Genomic DNA, 18,855 nt, shown 5'->3' on the forward strand with positions numbered 1-18,855 from the left:
TAGGACAGGTGCAAAAAAAATGCAGCAGGTTTAAACGTTTTAATAGTACCAACCTTCACTCTTCCCTGAAACAATAGTGTAACATTGCAACATAGAAAGTCTACTACTAGGGAATGTTTAACGACCTTGACTATCCAAGAGGGTCTCGAATGTTCGGTTGATATTTAAGTCAACAGAAAAAGGCGTATATAAATCACACACTTTATTATTGATACAACGAAACAGATTTGGTTCGTACGATTTTTTGCATTTGAAATTTGGATTATGAGACACTGTGTATTCTATTATCCTCTAGTTGAGCCTGCTCCCCAGTTCTGAAAAGAAATACAAAACGTTTTAATAAAAATTACATCTAAAAATCTGACTCACATGAAAGTATGTTGTCTCGTGTCAATTGAATACAATAAGTAGAATACTAGTTCATTACAGCTTTATGCATATGCAAAAATAATATAAAAAGAAGCCAAGTTGTTGAAGGCCGTACGATGACCTATACTTGTTAACCTTTAATGTCATTTGGTCTTTGTTGGAGGGTTGTCTCTTTGACAATCTTATAACATGTTTTTATTTTCATATCATGAAAGATCTGACAGTAAAACGAAAGTAGATTTAATAAATAACTTCTCGTGCTAAATGCTAAGCTAGCTACACTTTATGCAAAGCAATCTAAGTTGAATTCTCGTAGAACCGTAGTAGTGTGCGTTAAATTAACAGCAATGAAATATTATTTACAGTGAAACTTGTCTGAAATAAACCTCTTCGGGACTTAAGATTTCTTTCGGTTTGGCAGATGTCCGATTTTATCAGGTTTTTAACGCATACCATTTGATATGACTGGATTTTATAACATCTTTGATTTAGCCATGTTTTTGATTTATGCAAGATTCGGTTTAGACAGGTTTCACTGTATTGTTAAGGTATCATGACACAGCTGGGATAGATACATAAATACATTTTAATATTGATTTTATCATTTCATGGAGTGTGGTTTGGCATTTCTCCCAATCTTAAAAACATAGCTTCTCGAATGATTTTCATATATAAAATTAAACTGTCTCGAGACTGGAGACATATCATATTACACGAGATGCTGGTGGTGCATTATGTTTCTGTTACAACTTTTAGATGATATATAATTTGTAAAGGATCTAAAAAAAAACGGTGGTCTTTCTCAAAAAAGCGAATTCAGAAATATTGACGATATGAATTGAAATTTTAACCATTTTAAATTGGAGGACTATTTCTTAAAAAGAATTTTTTACCGCAGGTGGTTCATTAGCAGTAGCAGGAAGTTCTCTGGTATCAATCACTCCAGCAGTGTCAACGGCTCGTTTTTGTCTGCTTCCGTGATTAAGTCTTTTACTAAGTAGTTCAAGTAATGTTGTAAGTCTCCTTCGAGATTCGGACTGAAAGAAGTAAAATATAATAGGATTCATAATTTATTTATCAATCATTGCAGATGTTGGACATTCATCCGCACGGATATACCCGAGAACAATATTAATAGTTCTGTTCAATTAACATTATGCTGATATACCTTATACACACAGACACAAATGTGCAAGTCATTGCTCGACAGAAAGACCATAAATTTAAATCTACAGTACTAATATTGAATAAAGTCAATTAACACAATTTTTTTCTTATTTTTCATATTCCTATTCATAAATGCGAGTGAGAAAAAATAATTTGTTATAAAAGTGTTATACAAAGTTTTCCATTATCAATGTTATCTAATGTAACATCCCTTTATTACAGCGTAAACTTTACAGACTGAACTTTGCTTCATTTTTGTTGAAAGTTAAACTAACTATGCGATAACGCATTATTTTGATAAATTGATTCTGCCGTTAAACTTTCACAAAATATTTCAGATGTAGCATTGTACAATTAAACCAAATTTGGCCAAACATCGATATGACCATTTTCAAATTTAAATGAATAAAATGTTATAACAAACTACACTATCCGGTATTGTAATCAGGGTAAATAATTACCTTACATTGGACATTGTTTTATGTATTGATGCACATTCTATTGAAAATTGGTATCGTCCGGCTGCTTTTTTATATCCATATAAAAGCATGGTATAAATTCCACTGAACAATCAATCAATCATATAAAAATGCCTGTACCAAATCATGAATATGACAGTTGTTGTCCATTCGTTTGATGTGTTTGAGATTTTGCCATTTGATAATGGACTTTCTGATTTGAATTTTTCTTGGAGTCGGTATTTTTGTTTCTCAAAGTGATGATTTACAGTCACCCTATTTCATAACCCTAAACTTTGCAGAATAAACTTACCGAACTAGAAGAAAGGTTAAATTTTTCATGAGCAGCACTTAAACAGTCAGTCTGAGTTAAATCGCCATTTTCAATTTTTATCATCACTCTTCTACACATTTCACCCTCTCCAACACATTCACCTACTTCTCCTGGTTCAAAATCTCTCGAATCAGACAGGAATACAGCAAGGTACCTACGTATTTAGAGAACACGGTTTTAATACAGAAACAAATTTAAAAAGGTGTGCAAAAAGACAGGTACGAATCGTAACATTTTATTACTACATACTATTGTGTGATGACAGTAATTTTTTATGAATTTGGTGAGTCCAATGCGCTTTCGAGGTTTACTTTTAGCATAGAGGACCTAAAAGGAAATAGTCTAATTCACAAGAGGTCAAATTGTCTGTGGTACTGTGAAGTAGTTATGTAAGAAATCATGTCATGGACTGGCAATCAACCAGCAGTAAATTTTCTATTCTTTAAAAGTGTAACTACAGTCCATGTCCATGCCCTTAGAGGTATAAAACCACTAATTGGGGTCGGTCAGAAAAAACACATACAAGAAAGTAGGATATATTTTAAACAAAATAGTTCCTACGCAGAGCTGTAACTTTATCAATAAGTAAAATATTCAGGTAATTTTGGTATGAAATGGAAGCATAGGCACTTGAGATCACTGTTGAATTATTAAACTTTTTTTTGCATATTAAAAAAATATATTAAATTATCTTGGAGGGCACACCAGTTCTAAAGTACATATATATCTACTATCAAACTTCCAGGAACCAGTGCGCTCTAATATGCAATTAAAGGTTTGTTTAATTTTTCAGCACCAATCGGGATAAGGTATAGTTTCGACATGAAATGACTGCCACTTTATTTGAATTGAAGACAAAATAGCCAATAATGCTTGATATTGAAGAATTTTACATAGCTAGCAATGGAGCTATGAATAAGTGGTTTTATTCTAGAGGGATTTACTTGCTGTGTTATGCTTATAAAAATATAAAGGATAAGTGTTGGCTATTAAGATATCATGAACAAATGATTTGTCATTTCAGACTATAGAATAATGAAACAACAATAGCAACACAAACCCAGTATCGGAATCGTAAAAGTAGTCTCCGATCGCATCAACATCGCTTAATGAATCTACGGCTGCCCATTTCACCATTCCTCCAAACACTCTAAAAGTAGCATCGAATGGGATACACACTCCTAATCGTACACCTTGTGATCTGGAAGAAGAGACAAATCATGTGAAAAGACATCTTTTGTATGAAGATTGATCCAGAAATGAAATCAAAATGTCATTTAGCAAACAGCTAACGTAAGGTGTAGACTTCTGTCCATTGTTGAAAAATATCCTATAGATGTTGTATTGTTACGTTTGTCATTGGTGAGCCATCTTATTGATGTATTCACGACAAATTCTTTTGTTCTTATCAAGAATATTTTCGAAGGACACTGTTGAGTGAATCGTCAAAATGAAAATTCTACATCCTTGCAATTTGAGAAATCCTACTGAGATAGGCATAACGGGTTTGTGCTAACATGAATAACACGACGGGTGCAATATGGGGAACAGGATCTGCTTACCCTTCCGGAGCACCTGGGATCACCCCCAGTTTGTGGTGGGGCTCGTTTTGCTCAGTCTTTCGTTTTTTCTGTTGTGTTTTGTGTACTTTTGCTTGTCTTTTTCTTTTTTTTAGCCATGGCGGTATCAGTTTATTTTCGACTTATGAGTTTGAATGTCACTTTGGTATATTTCGCCTAACATTTTTCATATGTAAAAACAAATAAAAAAGTACAGAATATTTCTGTGTACAAGTTTGATGAAATCACATTTTCATCAATAGTTTTCTATGTTGTGATGTGTACTTTTGTTAGTGTGTTTGTATTTTTCTTTTTATCCATGACTTTTTTATATTTGGTTTAATTACGCAATACATAAGGTATTAGACTAGTAAACTTCTCCGACTCTTGTATGATAGATCAACTTATTAAAACGTCAATAGACAACGACACAAATAGCTAAAAGACATTACATTTGGGGCTCTTTATATCTTGCTGTTCGGTGTAAGCCAAGGATCCGTGTTGACGACCGTACTTTGACCTATATTGTTTTGTTTTTTTTACAAATTTTGCCTTGGATGGAGAGTTGTATCATTGGCACTCGTACCACTACTTCTTATAAATAATTTTTATGTAGGGAAACTTGCTTTGACAATAACCAAAAGACATTACTATATTATGTAGAAAAACTTGTTTTGATCATAACCAAAAGACATAACAATTTTATGTAGGAAAACTTGCTTTGACAATAACCAAAAGACATTAGTATATTATGTAGGAAAACTATCTTTGTCAATCCGATCATTTTATATGAAAAAATTAAAGGACTTATTTCAATTCATTGATTGATAATTGTTTACATAACGTCCAGTGTTGACTAACTTTGCCATTCCAATAATTTCATTTAGAAGCTATTTTGATAATCCGATCCTTTTTATAAAATTTACTTAAACAATCCGACCATTCTAATGTTAATTTTTTTCGAAACGTTCTTTGAGAATCTGCTCCATATTAATTTCTTTCAACTAACTTTGACACTCCGACCATTAGAATACCGAATTCTTTCGGAACTTCCTCTTCAAAATACATAGAATAACTGTAACTTTCTCCTGTAATGACTAGAAAGCTGGCATCACCTGGTGAATCAGCATCCACTCGGGCGGTCTCGTAATCATCGTCCCTTGTCATCGTTAAAACGTTATCTGAGGGGTACTTTATAGCTAACTGTAAAAAAATAACTTGTTTTTATTAAGACATACAATTTGGAAAGCTTTTCGCCATAATAAAATCAAAATAATTCTGGGTAATATATGTAAAAGAGGAAATCGTTCTTGCATAATGGGTAATATATTCAAAAAAGAAAATAGTCCCTTGCACTTTTTACGTTATATGAAAAGGATCCTATATTTAGCTATTGTTACCAGTTACTTGTTTCTCTTCGGAAAATTAGTTTTTCGATTTGCTATTTCATAATCGGAAATAACTTAAGTAAACTTCTTCGATTGATTTTCAAAGTCCGAGAGCATAATAAATAGACCAACATATTCAAGTGTATAATCGGAAATAACTTAAGTAAACTTCTTCGATTGATTTTCAAAGTCCGAGAGCATAATAAATAGACCAACATATTCAAGTGTGTTTTTTTTTTTTTTGCGGGATTTTCTTGACAAATATTTCATCATTGCTGTTTCTCGTACTCTTTCTTCGCTTCATATTTCGTAGTGTGTTCCTGTGTTGTGACCACTGTCCAAGGTTAGGAGGTTATGCGTTTTCAAGTATGTTAAACCCCACTTATCGGTCTCTGGTGGAAATTTGTATCATTGGGACCCATACCACATCTTATTTTTATATATGCATATGCTTGTTCCATTTATTTTAATTTAATGGAATTGTTTATGATATCTCGATATAGGCTTTCGCAATCAATTCCATCTTCATGCCTAATATATCATGTACTGTGTTACAACTCTAGATTCTAATGACGAGGAAAAGTAACACGAGCCCACCGAAAGCTGAATTATATAGCTAAGTCTAGGTGGCCGTGTAGTCTAGACTCTAGGTGGTCGAGTGGTCTAGCGCGTCTGGCACAATACAACGCGATTTGGTGCCACGATATCTCAGTAGCATGAGTTCGAATCCCGGCCAGGGAAGAACAAAAATATTTGCTAACGCAAATGTACCAGATCTAACATTGTTGGCCTGTTATTTAGACGAATATATTTATATATATATATATTCTACCGTTTGTTTTGTATTATTTTTGCTGTTAATGCTCTTCTACTTTGTATGTGCCTTAGCACTACTTTTTGTTTTATTGAAGCACCTTTGATGAGTCTGGTGAGTCTGCAGTATCAAATTTTAAGCCTCATATCTTTATTGAGATTTTTCATAATTGTTACTTTTTTTAGTTTTGAATCATGCTAAAATTATGAAAAAAAGATAACAACTTACTTTACCGTAAGCATGTTCGCAGTATCCAAAGTTCCAATTTGACCTAATATTACATTCGTCTGTCATGTGGAAGGCTTCAGGACTTAGAACTGTAACGAGTGAGTCATCTGATACATCAAGGTCAATCATAGAGTTATCCATATCTCTGAATGTTCGGATATCGTCACCAGTTCGTTGCGTTTCATCCAGAAGAATGCCTTTGACTCTGTTTCCTTCGCTAGGCTGTGGTTAAAAAATATAAATGTGTACAGAATAACAATCATATGCCGACTGCCGGACATACATGTGTACCTAAAGGGTAGCTAGAAGTGAACCAAATAACAATATTATACTAAATTCCGTAAAAAGAACTGTAAATATATTGTATAAAAAGACATGTCATGCCTTGTAATCATAAGTTTCCTTTGATTGGCTGTGGTAGGAAAAAACATGGGTATCTAAAGTAGAATAGAAGTGTATCAAAAACAATAATATACCGAGTTCGGTAAAAATATCTGTAAATATATGATATGAAAAGACATGACAGTCATTGAGTGCAAAATCCCTGTAAAAGATTCTTTCGAATTCTTTTCTCTTATCCTTGCAGAACTAAAAAAAATCCTTTCATGAGTTTTTTACATTTATTATTGATATTTCAAAAAAAATATCTTAATAGTTTTTAAAAGAAAAAATGTGCCGATGTTAAATGTATAAAACATTTTAAAAAATGATTTCATGCAAATATTTTAATGACTAATAATTTAATTTTGGATGTAACGCGTCTTCTGATTGGCTGACGTTGTTTTGTTTATCAGCTCATAGACATATTTTTTTCATGTGACCGTGACGTCATCAACGTTTTTTCATGGTTTACTCCGGTTTAAAATGGAATTTAGAATTAAATTATAAGAAATGAGTGTGATATTTTTTCTGTCTATTCGAAATAACATAACAAATGTGGTGCACACTTTAAAATAACCCGCTACGCGGGTTATTCAGTGTGCACCAGATTTTTTATGTTATTTCTTCATAGACAGAAAATATATTACAGTCATTCCTTAAATATATAAAAAAAAAAACAAGGACAAGGACCTTTTTTTCTGTTTTTATGTACTTTATTCAAATTCTATAAATTTAAAATATTCTTATAAAAATGTGTTTTTTTTAAAAAGCATGGATATCCATATCTTATTCAATACCAAAAGCCAGCATAGATTATCGATGCGATGAGTGAGTTGTAGGTAAATAATCATTTGGTCCAGTTAAAAAAAAGTAAAAATATAGTACGTCTGATGCTGTTACAACTGAGCTATAGACCCCATTAGCATGGTACTGTCCATTGGTTTACAGGGAGCTGGTATACTTTTTCGATAATTTTGATGTATTTTGTCCAAAATGTAGTACACTACATTGATTGTTGGTGGTTATCGCCTATTTTCACATGTGACACAAATAAGTGTGTGAAGCTAGATCTGCTTACCCTCGCGGAGCCCTTGAGCACCTAAGATCTCCCCCAGTTTCGGAGGCGTTCGTGTTGCTGAGTCTTTAGCTTTCTCTATGCTATTGTGTGTACTGTTTGTCTTTTTGTCTATTTTTTGTTTTTTTGCCATAGATTTGTCAGTTTGTGTTTGACGTCATCCCTTTGGTATCTTTCGTCTCTATTTTGTGCTATTCGAGGGCAGTTAAACTTGCAATACTTTTTGACTAGAACTGAAGTCTAAAACATCTTGACAGGTGCTGAGTTCAAACTGACAGGCTCAATATTGACATGAGTTTATCACTGTTACTGAACTAAAAAGACCACTCAACCACCGAGGACCTTTTTTAATCAATAAACTTACATCAGAAAAACCAAATTGTGCATTAGTAATACTATGAAAAGGGGATTGTCCTTGCATTTTATCCCAACTAATGGCTCCCATTTGGTAATATTCGTTATCAGCAAAACCATCTAAGAAAACATCTGTCACATAAATAGGCCCTCTTCTCAGTGCGATTCCTTTTCTAGGATTGAAACTTTCCATCCTTAAAATTAAATAAAATATATCAACCTGTTTATGTTATTAATATATCAAAATAGTCAATTTTCGTCTACCGTTAATTCAATTTCTTGAACTGGAATTTTCTATCTTTACAAAATCGATTAGGAACACTAATTTCTATTTCAAAGTAAGTTATTTTCTAAACATGTCTACCGTTGATTCTATTTCTTGAATTGAAACTGTCTAACTTTTAACATTTAATCAAGAATATCAATGTCTATATTTTTGTATTAGCTATTATGCAGTTTTTCCTCCAACAGCCTAGTTTGCATCACATATGTAACAGAATTGTATGAAAGTCAAATATGTCGTATGGTCGTACATAATAAACCTTGGTTATATCATTTTTTTATTCAATAAGGATTTCAGTTTATTACATCGGCTAATATAAACATGTTATCTTGACCACTCGTTCTCAAACGTCATAGATATTAGAGGTGTAGCTAACTATAGAACCATGTTTAATCCACCATTTTCTTCGAAAATGCCTGTACAGAGCCAGGAATATGTTAGCTGTTTTCCGTTCGTTCTGTTGATTGATAAAGTCTAATGTTTGATTTTGTAAGTTTTACGAAATCCTAATTTTGAATTTACCTTGGAATTCCGTATTTTGGTTTTCATTCAGCCGTTCCCTTTGTTCGTGAAGAGTCAACCTCATTTCAAAAATATATATATTTTCAGTGCCTCGATACTGAACACGAAAAATCATTATACGACAATTGAAGAGCTTATGAAAGCAAAACTGACTCAAAGTATACCTCCGGACAAGGAATCAGAGAAAAAAAATAATTTAAAATAGTATAACATCAAAGGTCAATTAAGTAATAAATCCTATCAGTGTTCGTATGGCTTTTCTTTACTTACATATTTGCAGAAATCAACGGGAAAGATCTTCCAGTTGATATGGGTTGGCCGTTAACTGTTGCTGGCTCTCCTAAATTAGGAGAATCTCCGATAAATACACTCTGGTCAATGAACTGCAGTGCAGAGTTCTCTCTACAAATATCATATATAGATAAAGGCAACAGTAGTATACCGCTGTTCAAAAGTCATATATAGAATCACACGATGTATCATACCATTAATAATCCACTTCAGATTAGATTAAGTAAAACAAAAGTACAGGCAAAGTTAGTATCGAATAAATGTTTGGTTCAAATTCGTTTTAACTGAAACCTTTCACAGTAATTACATGTATAGTAATAAAAGTACAGAATAGTAATCCCAGTTATGAATTGAGGCAATTAACATTGATCTATCAATTTTTTCTGCACCAGATGCGCATTTTGACAATACATATCTCATCAGAGATGCTCCAAGCCAAACTATGAAATCCCAAACGTATTAAAGAAAAGAAGAGCTTATAATCTAAGGACAGAAACGATAGCATAAGCCGGGCAAGGAATCACAGCTTTGCATGAGAGAAATATATTCGTTGATATTCCTTTTGAACGAAACAAAGATTATGTACACAGGTGCGATACTGTGTGTACATTCAAGTGTGTGCTTTATGCGTGTGCGTTCATACGTGTGCTTAAAACTTACTTTACTATATTAAGTAATTCAGCGCTGTCTGATAACCTGTTAAAATGAAGAATCAATTATATATTTAGTTTACTAATCCTCATCATAGTACGCCAAAAAAGGTCGTTGTAATGTGATTTGGTAGAAATAAAACGTGATAAAAAGAGAAAACTGGTAGAGAAATAAAAGTTGAAAATGGAAGAAAAATGAATAATTATAGACTTTAAATATTTGTGGCAGTTCTAGCTAATTGCAGAACGAGGACAACTTATATCCCATTCGTTTGAATATACCTGCCTTTAAATGTATTTGATAGTATTACATTAGAACATGTAGAACTAATTATCTGTTTAATTTTACAAAGTAGAAGTATACAATGTTGTATCAATCTACCGTTTCATCAATAAATGCTTAGGTTTTTCGCCATTTTTGGGCACTTATTTTAAATTTTACTTCCAACAATTATGAATAAAACACCACATGAAATATATGGAGCCGATACTATGTGTCTTTGTCTTACATGGAACATGTTGTATTAGATCTTGAGATTCCGGAATAGTTGTCTGATTTGTTTCATATTTTTTCTATTCACAATTGTGACACGTATACAAATTGTATACGCACGGCCAGTCGTGATTCATGCATACACTCTTCCAGCCTTGCGACCTGTCTGCCTCATTTCGGCGGTGACTCTCTCGGGTTTTTTTTCATCGTAATTTCTAGTAAAGTTTCGATATTTGAGCATCAGTAAAGTATTGTTGAATCTTGTCTTCAAATGCTTTCTCTCCATTCTTAAACGTAAACAAATAAGTTGCGAACAAAATTACTTGACGTCTTTTTTTTTATTCGATCTTAAAGAAAAGTTTACGCAATGAAGAAGAGTATCACAAAAATGAAACAAATATCATAGCGTGTTAATACGATTGCATTATATGACAGCGATGACAAATATCATATTACTTCCGGTATAACTTGTAACACGAAACGGAGAGCAAAATTAACGATTGATATTTTCAGATAACTGCATCCCCGATATATGTGAATTTTTCCATGTATGAAGTATCTTAGAATATTTATATTTGAAAAAGAGTGGCGAAAGATACAAAAAAGACATTCAAACTCAGATTTTGAATAATAACTTACGATGCATGGACTATTTTGAACATTCCTCCTCTAATCCATGCGTTTCTAGGGCTGTTTTTGTAGGCTAAAATGGATGTAAAATCAAATCATGTATTGTTTTTTTTTTGTACTATATGATCTTATAAACTGACTCATAAGCTTAAGTAATATCAAGACTCAAAATGTGTACTCCAGTTGCGTTATGTCTATACGAGATTCATCAGTGTCACTAGAATAAACAAAATTGTTTTAAAAGCCAAATGAAATATTAAGGTGAAGAGCATTGAGAACCCAAAAGTCCAAAAGGATAGGGGATGCGATAAATACGTCAAAGCGCCAAAAACATCTTTACAAACTAGAAATCAATTTAGTCTGCAATACTGGACTCAATAAGTTAAAAATATTGAGACAAGTTATACTAATTTTCTTTTACAAACATGTATACGGTATTTTGGTTTACTAAATTTGCAATATTGTTTAACCCCGCTGCATTTTTGCGCCTGTCCCAAGTCAGGAGCCTCTAGCCTTTGTTCGTCTTGTATCATTTTTAATTTTAGTTTCTTGTGTATAATTTGGAGTTTAGTATGACGTCCATTATCACTGAACTAGTATACATATTTGTTTAGGGGCCAGCTGAAGGACGCCTCCGGGTGCGGGAGTTTCTCGCTGCATTGAAGACCCATTGGTGGCCTTCGGCTGTTGTCTGCTCTATGGTCGGGTTGTTGTCTCTTTGACAAATTCCCCATTTCCATTCTCAATTTTATTTAATTTCTTTTTTGTATTATAAATCATTATTAGTTCTCTGATTCTTAAGGAGACAATCAGTTGTTCTTTTATTATGTTTCAGAAAATTCAGGAAAATCAAATATTCAGCAAAACTTTTCTAACCGAAAATAAATCATGTTTCCTAATATTTGTTTTGAAACCTACACAACAAATTAAAGTACTTAAAAATATAACATGTTAAGGGGACTATTCACTCGAGAGACTCATGTATCATATTTTCCTCGTACTATTAGGTTATTTAACTATTTGAAACACAAAATTATATTTTTTATTATTTTACCTGTCATTCTGTTTATTATGGATGGTTTATCAGTAGAATTCTTATATTTCAGGTGCATTATGGGATCTTCCTTAGGTCTGTATCTGTTGTATCCAGAGGCACTTCCATCAGGTTGAAATTCGTTATCAATGAAAAAGCCATGCTGAAATTAATGTAGCAACAACAAATTAACATATTACAGTATATGCAGTAGATTTAAATGGCAAACAAGTGAGAGATCTAACAAGTTTTTAAACAAGGTTTAATTCATCATTTTCTACATAAGCAAATGCCTGTACAGTCAGGAGTATGACAGTTGTTTTCCATTCATTTGATGTGTTTGAGCTTTCGATTTAACCATTTGATAAATCACTTTCTATTTTTAATTTTCCTTGAATTTTTACTTTAAAATTTTGTTTTGAAAATTTGTACTAAAAAGATCTTCCATCCCTACCTGTTTATTTGAATGGGCAACATTGTTGTCGAATTCAGAAATAACTGTGTGTCTTGCTTCATCTTTTAACATGTATCCTTTATCAGCAGAAGGTCCTAATGGAATTCGTGGATATGTATACCAATATCCTCGTCCCTAAACAAAAATAAACATTTGTTAATATAATGGCTCATGATGGGATGGATGGATGGATGGATGGATCGGTGGATGGCTGTTTCCCGTTCAGCGGCAGATGTAGATGAACTATTGTCGTACCGTCTATACATTTCTAGGAATATGAATGGCTAAAAGCGACCGCATGGAGACCGTGTACATTTCAAATGGGAATAGCAGGTGTGGTTTATCTTAATACTCAATTACTAGTGGTGTTACGTCCCTTTAGAAAAATAAACAGCGTTGAAGATAAATCTGAAACGTTTCGCCCGAACAACAGATAAAAATATTGACGATGAATTGAAATCAAAGTAACTTAATAACCATATGCTTGAAAATGATAAATTGTAATTGTAAATTTGAAGTTCTTTTTATTTGTGCGAATGCTAAAACTTGAAAAAAATGTTTGATATTGAATGCTGAAAAAGAATATTGAATTTTGAAAAACGTGAATGTTAAAAACATATGTGGAAAAAAATTGAAAAAATGTTAAAGAAAATTTTTGTTTTAAATGTTGAATGTTGAATGTTGAATGTTGAATGTTAAATGTTGAATGTTGAATGTTGAATACTGAACCAACTTGACATCCGAGAATGTGAGTTGGGATTTAACTTGTTCCGTGATAATTAAGTAAACACTTACATCTCCCCCTGCTGCTACGTTGTTTGTGACGTAACTAAGAGGATTTGTAATCCAGAAGGTAGTTGGTGATCTGTAAAAAAAGGGAAATGACAGTTAAACCTTTTGCTGAATTTCTTCTTTAATTTGGTATGGAAAGTGATTGGTTGATTGATTGTTGGCGGTGTGTTTAACACCGCTTTTCGAATTGTTGACAATTTCAATCAAATGTCTACTAAAAGATAAGTATACTTTATTTTTTTTAATTACATGTATTAGTGATTATAAAATAACGGTCTTTTAATTCAAATACTTTTATTGATAAGACTCACAGTTCCTTCCAAATTTTACGTAGTGGATTCAAATTGGACTTATTCGTTTTTACGTTAATCTCATTTTTAATTTAGTTTATCTTAAAAGCGTTTAGTTTTGTGTGTGTATACATGATGTAACATCAGAGCTGAAAAATGCTTTTCTCTGCAACATGTAAAGGTTTCAGTGTGACTGTTTTATTATTTCATTTTGAAATATTTGACAATAGTTGAAATAATAAATTTGACAAATTAAGCTGTACTGATTTTTATTTACTTTTCAAGAGCTAATACTGTTCCTTAAACATATCTCAAAAAGAACTTGCAATTCTGGAATATTTAAGATATATACATGTCAGCTTTAATAAGTGTTCCTTTTTCCTGACCGAGTCCTAAGTTTCCATTTAATACCGTTCTCTTTTCGCCACCATCTTCCAAGAAATAACCATGACCTTTTGTCATGTAACATACATTATCTTCAACCTAAATATACAAAAACAAATGGTCAATGATTATTGATAAACGAAATATATTTTTTAGAATACAGGTACACAGCAATTTTCTATACCGAACCTTTCCACAAATGAGAAAAGGAATGTATAATTCTAACTTCTTCTGTATATGTTATTCACTAACTATATCCTAAAGAACTTATAGTTTTTAAGGAAACATTTTTAAATAAATCAAAGTTAACCTTAGATTGGTTTGGCTACCTTTAGGTCTTTTTAGTCATATAGCTTTTCAACTGTATCGGTTCTTTCACATTCTTGGCTTTCAAATATTTGGCTTTGATCGTCCCTGATCAATGTAAATCAAGAAAAGTGCTTCAGATGCATGAAATATTTAAAGTGTTTTCATTTTTTTTTCAGAACAAACTTGTTAATACAATAGACGGTGCTATATTTCTTGTTATTGTTTTGCCTCGAAAGGGAGTTAAATCCACACAGGTTTCCGGTTAATATGAATGATTCGTCATTGTTTGTGCTTCCGATCCATATCCATAACTTCGCAATATTAAAGCAAATACATAGTAAAAGAGGGGCGAAAGATACCAGAGGGACAATCAAACTCATAGTTCGAAAATAAACTGATAAAGCCATGGCTAAAAATGAAAAAGACAAACAGACAAATAATAGTACACCAAAAACTGGGAGTGATCTCAGGTGCTCCGGAAGGGTAGGTAGTAATTTATGTGTCACTTATACAGTTTGAACTGTTATCGCTCCCTATTTATTACAGTGAAAGGGGAGAACATAAGAAATCAAGATATCTAACATAACCCATAGCCGTACGTGCAATCAGATCACGTGTCCCGTGTATAGTAACACATATGTTGTAGGAATGTTGGATAGAATTGTGTTTGATCCATGGCCTTGTAACTTTATGCTCATACTTGCAATATGACCATGTGTTCCGTGTTCAGTTACACATCTGCATTAAGAATTTTTGATAGAATTTTGTTTAATCCATTGCAATGTAGCTTTACGCTCATACTTAAAATAAGACAATGCGTTTCCTTGTACAGTAACACGTGAGATGTTAGACTGATGGATAGAGTTGTGTTTGATCCATGGCCTTGTAGCTGTATTCTCATACTTACAATAAGACCATGTGTTCCGTGTTCAGTTACACATCTGCTCTAAGAATGTTGGATAGAATTGTGTTTGACCCATGGCCTTGTATCTTTATGCTCATAATTACAATAAGACCGTGTGTTCCGTGAACAGTAACACATCTGCTCTAAGAATGTTGGATATAATTGTGTTTGATCCATGGCCTTGTAGTTTTATGCTCATACTTACAATAAGACCGTGTGTTCCGTGAACAGTAACACATCTGCTGTTGGAATGATGGATAGAGTTGTGTTTTATCCATGGCCTTGTAGCTTCATCTTCATCAACATCCTCACACATATGGAAATGAATTGGGTATCTTCCTGTTTGTTTAAATACCAAATATGAAATTAATGATTTTAAAGATTATAATAAGTGGTATGATTGACAATAAAAAATAACATTAATGGAACCAATTCAACTGCGCCAGATACACATTTCGACATCTCATGTCTCTTTAGGGATGCCCGAGGTCAAAATATTTTAAAAAGCTGTTAAAACCAAAAAGGAACAAAACGTAGAATCAAAGAGGGTAACTATTACACAATGACCAGAAGACAGTTCTTTTAAATCCACCCAGTTCTAGTAAATAAAATGAAGACGTTCCAATGAGAACCAAATGTGCTCCCCTTCTTGCCGACTTTTTTCGGATATTTAAATGAAGCAGATTTCATACATGAGATTCTAAGAAAGGGTGAAAATAAGCTAGCAATATCCTATAACTACACTCCACTATGAAAGTGATGTCCTCTCAATGAACAATTTAAAGTTAGGTGATTTTGTTGAACGGAACTATCCAACCGAACATGAAATAAAGGATACAACAGATACAGTTAAGTTTGCCTCATATTTTGGCATCTAGAAATTGACAATGAGGTTCAGTTTAGAATAAAACTTTGCGGCAAAAGAGATGATGTCAGCTTGAAAATTGTGAACTTTCCATTTCTATGAAAAACTATTCAACAGCGCCTGCATATGGAATATTTAACTCCCAGTTGATACGATATTGCAGTCGTTGAATATTTTTCATGATTTCCTTGATAAATTGTCGCTGTTCACGAGGATGTTATAAACCCGAAGTTCAAAGTGACGAAGTTGAAGTCATTCTTTCGAACACGCTTTGGATGCCATCAATGCTCTAAAACTTCGTGCTTTATTTGGCATTTCAGCTTATTTTATTCAAAGGGTCACTATGCGACCTTTGGTTCCTCAATGCTCTTCACTTTAATACTTAATTGATCCTTTTCAATTTTTTTTCGAGTGTCACTGATGAGTCTTTTGTAGACAAAACGCGTATTTGACGTCCAAACTATTACCCAGGTAACTTTGAGGAGTTATATTGATGATCATGTAGTTCTCTCAGTTTTTGTTCAATACATTGATTTGTCTTTTCTCAATCGATTTGAGAGATTTGAGCATCAGTAAACTACCGTTGCCTTAATTTATCTAAAATTCGTTTTCAAGGCAATTTCCCGACACCATCTTGCAAAATGGAGGAAACTGATAGGTATCTGTATTGTGTCTTGTTAAACTACTATGAAACAATTAAAAACATTTAAAAAATCTATTCTTAGGTTATTTTTACGTACCTAACACTTCTTGCTGTCCTAGATCATTGAATTCTGCATTTTCAATATGAACGCTTTTGAATCCTTTCAGTGCCTGAATATAGAGATAAATGTAATGGTAGTTTCAATATGAACGCTTCCTAATCCTTTCAGTACCTGATTATTGATTTAAATGTGGTGTATTTTCAATATGAACGCTTCCTAATCCTTTCAGTGCCTGAAGAATATATAGGTAAATAAATGACGTTTTCACTGTGAACACTTTCAAATGCCTCAACACATGATTAAACGTATGGTAAATTTAGAACCTCTTTGTGAGTATAGATTACCAAGTATTACAATAGATGACTAAATGGACATAAACAAACTGAAATGAAGTGATTTTGAAATTTCTGTTAATACTTATTCTACTTTCAATTTAGAGGAACCAGACATGCAAAAAAGGCGAAGCATTTTTTAGTTTTAATAAATAAGTATCAAATGAAAGTATTGTGAACGATTTCATCGACTAATTCTGTTGTCAAATCAATATTTATCGTACAAAATGACAAGTTCCCTATGGAAAATACTGCTCTTTCTTTTTTTGGATATTTAAACTCGGGAAAGTACTACTGCTAGTATTTTTATACACGGCTTGATTGTATGTCTAAAATAGTTTGGTTTAATGATATGACTTGCTTAACCATTTTAAATGTCGGTCACAAGTGAACCAAATACACAAATTGCACTTGTTTTGCTACAAAAATGAACATCATTCTTATATTTTTTCTTAGAGAGAAAATAATTTATATTTTTTTATAATTTACCAATCTGCACGTCTTTCAACATGGCTACATATATAAAAATATGCAGAAAATGGTCACATTAACTGATGAGGTATCCCGAAAAAAAAGTAAAAGTTATAGAACGTCCCATATGCCTACCGCAAAAAGTAAAAGTTACAAAAAGTAATTATGACGTTAACGTCGCGTGTGACTACAACAAAAGGTTAACTTCTTTAAATTAGCAAATTAAATACACCGGAAACATCTTTTTCGTACAACATGAGTAGTAAGCATTAACTATGGTCAAATTGTTCTTGAAATGTGGAGAAATAAAACAAAACATCAGTTATTTGACTTTCAGTTAACGAATGTGAATTTGAGCATGGATGCAATTGAGGTATTCCTCATTACAGAATCTTGGATCGTTTTAGGATAAGTTCAAACCTATTATTCTATCATTCAGTATGGATTATCGGTGTGAAACTATATAACTATAAAGGCTATATCTACAAAACAATAACAGAATGGAAACATTTGTCTGGATCTGGAATAGCCGTATATGAAAAAATATCAAATAAGGAACTCTCGCGTTAAAGTATAGAAGGTTATGCGTAAATAAGCTACGCGATGGGTGCCACATGTGGAGTAGTATCTTTTTATTCTTCCAGAACAACTACGCTCCTGTCCAGTTTTTGGTTGGGTTTGTATTGATCGAACTATTATTTTGTGAAATTGTTTTGTAAACTGTTGGGTTTTTTTAACGTCGTGTTTTGTGTGTTTTGCAATCATGGTGTTCTCATACTGTCATCGACTTCTGACTCTCCCTTTTGTATCATTCGTTTCTTTTTATGAAAACAAAACAAGTGTCGTGTCCACAAACAGGTGCAGGTTTCCATTAGGAGATTACCCGGCGAAGAATTATTTTACAGTTTGTTTGATCACTGAACAGAGTTTGCACAAACATTTACCTTTTCCATAAGTTGATTCCCTGGTGATGAATAATTTCACAATGTGAATGACATTTGTTTACACAGTTATATACTTACCTTAAGATTTCCACCATACGTAGTTGATCCTTCAGCATCTTCACTGTCAAACAAAATGTTTCTGGTTAACAGTCCGACTTCGCCTCTCATATCAACATTTTTGTAGATTTCTCCATAGTGAGTGAACTTCAAGGGACCTGCCATAGATAAACAATACATGAGGCAACACTAAAAATAAGTTTGCTTTTCCTTTATGGACAATGTCTTCTATCATTTATATATGAATAAATTAAATCTAAATCTGCGTGAATTAATCAATGAAATACTAGTACACGCGATGCCAAATATATAACTGCACA

At 32.8% G+C, this 18,855-nt stretch overlaps 1 protein-coding gene across 1 annotated transcript in view; it reads right to left on the reverse strand.

Annotated features, from left to right (window-relative positions):
• Window positions 1–187: 187 nt before the first annotated feature.
• The window catches only part of LOC127719149 (cell migration-inducing and hyaluronan-binding protein-like), a 33,165-nt gene continuing 14,497 nt past the window's right edge, over window positions 188–18,855 (reverse strand). Inside the window, exons 7-23 of the mRNA XM_052225171.1 lie at window positions 18,557–18,693; window positions 16,768–16,840; window positions 15,368–15,501; window positions 13,918–14,048; window positions 13,279–13,348; window positions 12,484–12,618; window positions 12,051–12,192; window positions 11,006–11,069; window positions 9,884–9,919; window positions 9,203–9,334; window positions 8,138–8,321; window positions 6,318–6,539; window positions 4,897–5,090; window positions 3,389–3,529; window positions 2,308–2,482; window positions 1,263–1,406; window positions 188–314 (exon numbers count right to left, since the gene is read on the reverse strand). Of these exons, the coding sequence (XP_052081131.1) occupies window positions 285–314; window positions 1,263–1,406; window positions 2,308–2,482; window positions 3,389–3,529; window positions 4,897–5,090; window positions 6,318–6,539; window positions 8,138–8,321; window positions 9,203–9,334; window positions 9,884–9,919; window positions 11,006–11,069; window positions 12,051–12,192; window positions 12,484–12,618; window positions 13,279–13,348; window positions 13,918–14,048; window positions 15,368–15,501; window positions 16,768–16,840; window positions 18,557–18,693 (2,144 nt within the window). The 3' untranslated portion in view covers window positions 188–284. The remainder of the gene's footprint in view (window positions 315–1,262; window positions 1,407–2,307; window positions 2,483–3,388; window positions 3,530–4,896; window positions 5,091–6,317; window positions 6,540–8,137; window positions 8,322–9,202; window positions 9,335–9,883; window positions 9,920–11,005; window positions 11,070–12,050; window positions 12,193–12,483; window positions 12,619–13,278; window positions 13,349–13,917; window positions 14,049–15,367; window positions 15,502–16,767; window positions 16,841–18,556; window positions 18,694–18,855) is intronic.

The sequence above is a fragment of the Mytilus californianus genome, unplaced genomic scaffold (genome assembly GCF_021869535.1).
Source record: "Mytilus californianus isolate M0D057914Y unplaced genomic scaffold, xbMytCali1.0.p SCAF_10, whole genome shotgun sequence".
Classification (NCBI taxonomy): Eukaryota; Metazoa; Mollusca; class Bivalvia; order Mytilida; family Mytilidae; genus Mytilus; species Mytilus californianus.